This window comes from Oxyura jamaicensis, chromosome 26 (genome assembly GCF_011077185.1).
Source record: "Oxyura jamaicensis isolate SHBP4307 breed ruddy duck chromosome 26, BPBGC_Ojam_1.0, whole genome shotgun sequence".
In the NCBI taxonomy this organism is placed as follows: Eukaryota; Metazoa; Chordata; class Aves; order Anseriformes; family Anatidae; genus Oxyura; species Oxyura jamaicensis.
The window spans coordinates 556020-564451 of NC_048918.1; the positions used below are offsets into that span (position 1 = coordinate 556020).

The 8432-nt window shown below is 65.1% G+C and overlaps 2 protein-coding genes across 2 annotated transcripts in view; one reads left to right on the forward strand and one right to left on the reverse strand.

Moving 5' to 3' along the window:
• LOC118178393 (glutathione S-transferase 2-like) overlaps positions 1 to 6561 on the reverse strand; it is a 15800-nt gene extending 9239 nt beyond the window's left edge. The window contains exon 1 of the mRNA XM_035346876.1: positions 6542 to 6561. The gene's annotated coding sequence lies outside the window, so the exon portion shown is untranslated. The remainder of the gene's footprint in view (positions 1 to 6541) is intronic.
• GNAT2 (G protein subunit alpha transducin 2) lies at positions 986 to 8316 on the forward strand. The gene is made up of 9 exons (XM_035346874.1): positions 986 to 1757; positions 2612 to 2654; positions 2883 to 3024; positions 3104 to 3261; positions 3655 to 3783; positions 4038 to 4167; positions 5763 to 5916; positions 6223 to 6428; positions 7482 to 8316. Exons 1-8 carry the CDS (start codon positions 1640 to 1642, stop codon positions 6411 to 6413), a joined length of 1065 nt encoding a protein of 354 aa, XP_035202765.1. The 5' UTR covers positions 986 to 1639; the 3' UTR covers positions 6414 to 6428; positions 7482 to 8316.
• Positions 8317 to 8432: the final 116 nt, after the last annotated feature.

Here is an 8432-nt window from a genome sequence, read left to right on the forward strand (position 1 = left end):
TCCGACCCCCCACCAGCACCGCACCCCCCTCCCCCCCCCCGGCCCATCTGCGCCCCCCCCAAGACGAGCATCACCGCCCCCGGACCGGGTACCCCCCCTCCCCAGAGCCAGGCCTCGAAGCCCCCCAGAGAGGGGTGACCCCATCCCTGCCTGCCCCCCCGCACACCCAGCCCCGGGGGTGTCCCCTCCCGTCCCCCCCCCGTCCCCGCCCGTCCCTACCTGCGCCGCTGCTCGCGGTGCGGTGACCAGGCCGGGAGCGCCAAGGGCCCCCAGCCCCGAGCCGGGCTGCTTTCAGCTGCTGCCCGAGCAGGGGGAATGCCGCCGGCCCCTCGCGTCCCCCTCGCGTCCCCCAGCCCCAGCGACGGGGACAGCGAGGGGACAGCGCCCGTCAGGGCCACCTGGGGGGACAGGGGCTGTCGGGGAGGGGGCGGTGGGGCCCCCCCAGCCTGAGCTCTGGGCTAAAGCCGTGCTCCCCCCAGCACCCGCCCCCCCCCCGCCTGTGGGTCGGGAGGTTGGTATTTTAATTGGACCCCCTTCGTAAGCGCCAAGTTCATTAGAGGCTCAGAAGGAGCTTTGTGTCCGTGGGGACAGCGGGGACAGGCTGTCCCCACGCCGCCGCCACTGCTGGGCACGGCGGGAGCGAGTTTGTGCTGGGGGAAACACGGGGATGCCACCCCCGGTGACACCGCCGGGCGCGGGGGGGCACAAACCAACCCCTGGAGTCCGCAGCTCCGCCACAGGGACCCAGCGCCGGTCCCCAGCAGAGCCACCGCCGCACCCAGAGCCAGCCCCGGCAGCGCGGGGTGGGGGCACCCACCCTGGGGTCCTGGGGTCCTGCTGGGCTGGGGGACGGGGGCTGGGCTGGGGAGGAGGAGGAGACGGGGGAGGAAGGCTGAGCACCGTCCTGTTAAAGAGCTTAGGCAGCAGCGAGCGGCGCTCAGCAGTGCAGGATTAGGGGTGCTCGTTACTGCCTGCAATAATTAGCTCAATTTCCCCAACAGGAGGAAACCCACAGCCCCAGCATCCCCTTGTCACCGTCCCCTTGTCACCGCCCTGGCAGCACCCGGGGTCCCTGGGTGTGACGCGAGCTGGGCTGAGCCCATCCCCAGCACAAAGCCCAGCCCTGCAGCCCCGCGGGGGGACACCCACAAGCGGGGTGCCCCAATCCCACAGAGCCCCCCAGACACCCCACAGGACCTGGGGTGTCCCCGTCCCCTGCGGGCAGGGGGTGACACGCCACCTGCCCCCTTACGTAAGGCCCCGTGCCCACCTCCCTGGCCGCCTCCCCGAGATGCTCTTTCTTTTCCAAGCCCTAATCTTTGCCATCTTGGGCTAATTGGATTTCCTGGGTCACATGGAGAGATAAAAAGTCCCCAAATCCGTCAGCCCAGAAATTGGGTTATCCATGGGGAATTAAGAGAGAGCTCGGGGGGCAGCCAGCCCGCGAGCACCCAGCGAAGCGCTCCGGCACCCCCGGCACGGCGCGGGGCAGCGGGCGCCTGGTTCGGCCTTTCGGGGCTTCCCTTTCTCCCCCCTCACCCTCCGCCCGCCCCCGGGGTGCGCGCGCGGCCCCCGCGAAGAGCTGGAAGAGCCCGGGGACCTAGAGGAGCTCGAGGCGTTGGAAGAGGAAGACGAGGCCATGGGGAGCGGGGCGAGCGCGGAGGACAAGGAGATGGCCAAGAGGTCCAAGGAGCTGGAGAAGAAGCTCCAGGAGGACGCGGATAAGGAGGCAAAGACGGTCAAGTTGCTGCTGCTCGGTAGGGTGGAGGGGACGTCCCCGCAGGGGGTGGCTGGGCACAGGGAGGACCCGGGAGCTGTCCCATGTCCCTACCTGGCACAGGGACCCCATCGATGGGGGGGATGTATCCTCTGGGGAGAAAAAGCAACTGGGGCAAGGGACCGGGGCTGTGTCTGTGGTGCCAGGTGCCCCAGAGGTGCTGGTGTGGGGACACGCAGCCCCTGGCCCCATCCTCTCCTCTTGCTGCCCCTTTTTGTCCCCAGGAGAGCCCCTTCCCCTCAGCGGCGGGTGGGCTCTCGTTAGTCTGACGAGCTGTTCGTTGCGAGCAGAGGTTGTCCCCCCACTGGATGTCCCCCAGGGTTGTGCCTGGGACGGGCCAGGGGTGGCATCTGCTCTTGGTGGCATGTAGATGGGTGGCGGGGACCAAGGGGACACCGTGGGGATGAGGAATGGACTGGCTGAGGCCAGGACACCTTGGTGACACCTGTGGGGGTGGGGGTGTCAGTGGGACATCCCCAAACCCTGCCCCACCGCTGGGCACAGGAGGGGACCGTCCCTTGGAGGACCCTGCACCCCGCACGGCCATCGGGGTAACGCCGCGGGGGGCAGGAGCAGCAGTGGGGGCTTAGCCAGGTGAGGGGGGGCCGGGGTCAAGGCGATTAGCACCCTAATTCTAAGCAGCTTCCTGCGCCACCCTAAGCCGCTTAAAGCACCAAGGCAATCGCGGAGGCAGCGCAGGGCTGGTGGCAGCCTCCGCAGGCCTGAAGCCACGGCGATGGGCAGGGCAGGGGGACACAGCAGCGCCCCTCACCGCGGCGTCAGGCCTGCGGCGTGCCCCAGCCCCCTCTCAGGTTTCCTTTGACTCCTTTCCAGGGGCTGGAGAGTCGGGCAAGAGCACCATTGTGAAGCAGATGAAGTGAGTACGGCTGTGGCTGCGCCCGATGGCCGGGTACCCAGACTGGGGGGGACACGACAAGGACTGAGCTCTGGGAACCCCTGGGGGGGGCATGGGGGCCGTAGGACCTGGGGGTCTCCCCAGTGCCATGCTGGTGGTGGGCTCCCAAAGAGGGAGTGATGCCGGGGTAAGAGGGGGCACCCCAGGGTGCCGGGCTCTGGGGCTGAGGCTGGTGTCCCCCCCCCCCAGGATCATCCACCAGGACGGCTACACGCCCGAGGAGTGCATGGAGTTCAAGGCCATCATCTACGGCAACATCCTGCAGTCCATCCTGGCCATCATCCGCGCCATGTCCACGCTGGGCATCGACTACGCCGAGTCGGGACGGGCGGTCAGTGGGGGCGTCCTGCCCGGGGGACGAGGGGAGGGGACGGCGCGTGGGGATGGCAGCGAAGGGCTCTCTCCCGCAGGACGACGGCCGGCAGCTCTTCAACCTGGCCGACTCCATCGAGGAGGGCACCATGCCCCCTGAGCTTGTCGACTGCATAAAGAAGCTGTGGAAGGACGGCGGGGTGCAGGCTTGCTTTGACAGAGCCGCCGAGTACCAGCTCAACGACTCGGCCGCGTAGTGAGTGCGGGGACGTGCGCGGGGACCCCCGCCTGCTGCAATCGCTCCCAGCTCCAAAATCCCCTCCCTGCTTCTGGGAACAGCCACAGCCCACCGCAGCCTACTGCCCCGTTCTTGGTCCACCCAAGGGCCCCACTGGTGCCGGCTGGCCGCAGCCCCCCGTGTCCCCATGTCCCCACTGCGTGGGCAGGGTGAGGCCAGCTCAGGGCCATCTGTGCCCACCCGCGGTCTCGCTGCACCCCGCAGGGTGCGGGTTGGAGCCACGTCCTTCACCAAGCCCCAGCCCCAGACACCCCTGAGAGCCCAGCTGTCACCCGGGGCTGGCATCGCTCCCCCCGCGGGGACCAGGACGTCCCCAGCCCCTCCACAGCGTGTCCCCTGCCGTCCCCGCAGCTACCTGAACCAGCTGGACAGGATCACGGCCCCCGGGTACCTCCCCAACGAGCAGGACGTGCTGCGGTCCCGCGTGAAGACCACGGGCATCATTGAGACCAAATTCTCTGTCAAGGACCTGAACTTCAGGTGGGTGCGCACCCACACCCACACCCCCGTGAGCAGGGGCAGCCCCTCCACCCCCGGCAGTGGGGACAGGGTCAGGGATGAAGGTACTGAATGTCCCCCTGATGCTCCGGGGCCACCGGCCCTGCCTAGACGAGGGATGTGAGATGGGTCACCGCACCCCCCCGTGCCCCCGGGTGCTGTGGGGGCACTGGGACCATCCCAGCGGGGGTGGCAGGAGCAGACGTGTCACTGCCCTGTCCTTGTCCCCTCCCCAGGATGTTCGACGTGGGAGGGCAGAGATCCGAGCGCAAGAAGTGGATCCACTGCTTCGAGGGGGTGACCTGCATCATCTTCTGCGGGGCGCTGAGCGCCTACGACATGGTGCTGGTGGAGGACGACGAAGTGGTGGGTTCGGGGCTGGGGAACGGCTCAGCAGCGATGGGGGAGAGGAGCTGGGTGGCAGCACCCATGCGGGGTGGCCGCAGTGGGGCAGGCGAATGCTCTGGGTGCCTGGGGCACAGCCACGGGACCGGGGGCAGCAGGGGTGGCTCAGCCCGGCCACGAGGAGAAACCAGCTCCTTCCAAGGAGGCCAGGCCTCCTCTCAAGAGCTGCCATCCTACGGGAACAAACACCCAGGTGCAGCAAAGCCCCGCGAGCAAACCCAAACACACCGGAGCCAACGCAGGAGGGGAGGGAGCCCCGGCAGAGGGGTCCGGCGAGCCCTGGTGGAGGAACAAAGCAAATCGGGGTGCTGGGGGGTGGAGGAGCAGCAACAGGGCACAGCTTTTACCCTCTGCTGCTCCCCACGAGCAGCAGCACGGGGAAGGAGAGCAGCAGCTCACCAAGCCAAGCCTCTGGGTGCTGGGCAGGGGCTGCTCTGCTGGGGCCGCTGCTCCCCCCCCACACGGGGGGGACTCGCGCTGCTCGGGGAAAGCAGCTTAAGGAAAGAGACCTGGAGAGCAGAAACACAACGGCCCCAAGAAGATGCAGTATTTCTCATCAAAAATAAGGGGCGAAGACAGCCAGGAAAAGCAGGCTGCCATCTCCCCTGCGCCGGGGCTTGGGGCGAAGTCTCCTTGCTGCTGTCTCCCGCAGCAGACGGTCCCGCGGACGCTCACCGCTGGGCTGAGCTGGGCGCTGCCAGAACCAGGCTCTGCTGCCTGGGGCCGGGTGACACCGGGAGCGCCCGGGCTGCCGCCGGCCCTTCCCCAGCCCCTCACAACAACTCCTTTCTTGCCGAAGCCCTTGGGAGAGGCTGTAACGCTTCCCCTGCAGAGGACAGGGCAGGATTAAGCCAAACATGGCCCCGCAGGTGCCCCAGTCACCGAAGCGATACAGGAACGCTGCCACAACGGGGAGCTGGACAAGGAAAACCCATCCCCGTCAAAGCACCTGCCTGCAGCAGGCAGCCACAAAGGTCCAGCTGGATGGAGCCTCGTCCTCCCTGCAGAGAACTGGAAAACGCCTCTGCTCCCTGCCCAGAGCTTTCCCTTTCCGTGCTCCTTCCAAGCCAAGCTGTGGGTGACGGCCGAGGACGGCAGCACCCCGGGGAAATCCTGCAGCATCGCAGCACCGCCGGGCTGGTGCAGATAGGGGCAGGGGGGCCTTGCTTGGGGCTCCTCCTGCCAACGATTCTCCGAGCGGGATCAGTGCAAGCCGGTGCTGCTGACCGTCAGGACCGGAGCCCCAGAGCCCCACAGTGCCCGCAGCCACTTCGCAGCTCCGGTGCTGCTCCCCGCCATGAGCAGCACCCCAACGTACCCGGGTCGCTCGTGCCATGGTGCAGGGGCTTTGCGGCTCTTCCGAGGAGCAGGGGGGCTCTTTGGAGGGCAGAGCCATGTGCTGCTGTAGCAAACGGAGCAGCCCCAAGAGTTGCTCCACTGCTGCTGCTCTTTGTTTTGCAGCAGCAGCTTGGGGCAAAGCACCCGTCACAGCACCGGGGCACAAAAGATGGTTTGGTTGTAACCGAGCGCCCGCGCTCTGTCCCGTTTGCTTTCAGAACCGCATGCATGAATCCCTGCACCTATTCAACAGTATATGCAACCACAAGTTCTTCGCCGCCACATCCATCATCCTCTTCCTCAACAAGAAGGACCTTTTTGAGGAAAAGATCAAGAAGGTCCATCTCAGCATCTGCTTCCCCGATTATGATGGTGAGTGGGTCCGGTCCCCCTGGGGGCTGGCCTTCACCGGCTCCGTTATGCTGGGAGCAGTCCCTGGAGCCGGGAGCGAACCGGGGGCAAGGCCAGCAGGACTGGTGCAAGCCATCTGGAAGGATGGAAGCGGGGCAAAATGGCCTCTTCTAAACCTGAGTTGGTAGCTGCGGCTGGCACCCAGCTGGGAGGCAGGCTGCAGGTCTGACGCCCGGACACAAGCCCCAGGCGTCCCCAGGTCCCCCGGCCCCGAGCGTCACCACCCCGGCAGAGGCACCCGCGGCGAATCGCTCCCTCCCTCCGCAGGTCCCAACACGTTTGAAGATGCAGGAAATTACATCAAGACCCAGTTCCTTGATCTCAACATGCGAAAGGATGTGAAGGAAATCTACAGCCACATGACCTGTGCCACAGACACACAGAACGTCAAGTTCGTCTTTGACGCAGTCACAGATGTCATCATCAAAGAGAACCTCAAGGACTGCGGGCTCTTCTGAACATCTGCGTGGCAGGTACTCCCCGTGGCGGCCGCGAGCAGCAGCCTCTGAGCCACCAGAAGCGCTGGGGAAGGGGGGGCTCCACAGCCAGCGGGGCGAGGGCAGCCCCCGAGCCCGGGGCTGGGAACCGCCGGGGGCAGCAGGAGGGCAGCAGGAGGGCAGCACTGCCTGAGCACGGCTTCGCCCCGCTCCCCGAGCAGCCCGGTTACTGCTGCAAAGCAGCCTGACGAAACACATTCACACCCCTGCTTTGTGGAGAGAGATGGAAACAACAGATTATCGCCCAAACTATGCACTTAAGCAAGATCAGACGTCTTTATCTCGGGCCTCCCGTTGCCACAACACGGCGGGCGCTGCCGCGCAGGCACTCGGCTGCCCCACGTTGCCCGCAGCGTGTTTGAAGCCGGCCGGGAGCCGTGGGCAGCCTTGGCCACGGGAGTAACGCCAGCAGCACCCCGGGCAGGGGGGAGGCACGGAACCACGTGCAGCACCCTGCTCCAGGTGGCCTTCTGGCTACTCAGTGGTTTAACTAAGGTTTAATTAGGGTTGGTGTGCTTTCTACCCATCTCCCCGGTCACAAAGCAGCTTCCAGCCGCTGGCTGCGACGCTCTGCTCACCGCTCCCTGAAAAACAGCAGCAGGAGCTCCCCTCGGGCCTGACTGCTAAGACAGATGCAGGGGAAATGGGGCAGGCAACAGGACGGGGTGAAGTCTTGGGCCAGGGCCCCCCACGCCAACGCAGCCCCTTCTGCTTGGAGCACGCAGCAGGCTTCAGCCGCGAGCCCGCTGCTGGCACCGCGGAAAAGATGAGCGTATCGAGTGCTGGCAGCGGCCGGGGGCCCTGCCTTCTCCCAGGGTTGCAGGCAGCAGCGAAAGCTACAGCGAGCGATCAGCTAGGGAATAACAGGTTTGCAGCACCCTCACCTTCCAGCTACGTGCTGCCGCCCGGGCCCTGCTGTTTACGCTGATGGCGCAATGCAGATTTGCCTCTCCAAGAGCCCTTCCTGGGCGTTAGGCGAGTCGCACCTTCGCTGTGTTTAACACCCTCTTCTTTCCTCCTCCCTGCCAGAAGAGAAAATGACTTCGGCTTCGCATCGCCGTTCTGCTGAGCAGAGCCAAAAGGATTAAAGGAACAAAAAAGCTGCCCGGCCCCACTTTTTCTATGACCTACCCAACCAACCACCCGTGTTCGAGCCCGTAGTAGGAAGGGGCTGAAGCCGAACTTCCTGCTCCCTTTCACGGCCATTTCCTCTTTTTAAAGAAAGAAAGCCCGGCTCCCTGCAGTGCTTGGAAGTCAGCGTTTATAAATGAGATGCGGAGCGGTTTGACGCCAAAGAGCACGCAGACCCCAGTGCACCAGAGAAATCAACGCCGAGCCGCCGCGTGCCCCCCCCGTGCAGCCGAAGGTGGCACCGCCACGGGACCGGTGCCAGGCACCTGCCCTGCCCTCGCCCGCTTTGTCAAACCTTAATTGGGTTGAACGGGGAATTTCTGGGCAAGGGGGGTGCTGCCTCCGAGTCACGCCTGGTAGCCAGCCCTGCGGCAGGAGGAATTAATTATTTTGTGCTGTATGTACGTCCCGAGACTCTGGTGAATTTCTCAGAAAAATCTTCCTACCGGGAAAAGGTCAAGAGCTGCTGCTGCCCCCGGCTGTGCTTTCTGCCCCCAGACAGCCTTAAGCAGACGAGCGGCCGGTCCTGGCCACCGTGCCCCGCGCCCACCAGCCAGGGCAGGGGACGCAGGAGCACGGGCACTGGGGGCCAAGGGACATCATCATCACGCCTCCAGCGGAGGAAGGGGTCGGATAAAGAGGAAATGGTTACTTGAAAGATTTTCATTCTGCTACTTAGAGCTGTATTTGCTCTTACAGTTTGTAAATAAATCGGTGTCGGTACTGTAGACAAGTCCTGTATCCTCTCAGTGTCGACTGCAGGGGCACCCGTACGGCTTCACGTAACAGTAGGGGAAAAAAATAAAGAAATGTGCATGACATGGAAGTCTCCTTTCTCCCACGTGCATG

Excerpts from the sequence above, each read along its gene's own strand:
- GNAT2 (XM_035346874.1), top strand. The coding sequence starts at position 1,640 with ATGGGGAGCGGGGCGAGCGCGGAGGACAAGGAGATGGCCAAGAGGTCC. Across the intron at positions 4,168-5,762 it reads TGGTGGAGGACGACGAAGTG|AACCGCATGCATGAATCCCT; the intron begins GTGGGTTCGGGG and ends GTTTGCTTTCAG. Across the intron at positions 5,917-6,222 it reads CTGCTTCCCCGATTATGATG|GTCCCAACACGTTTGAAGAT; the intron begins GTGAGTGGGTCC and ends CTCCCTCCGCAG.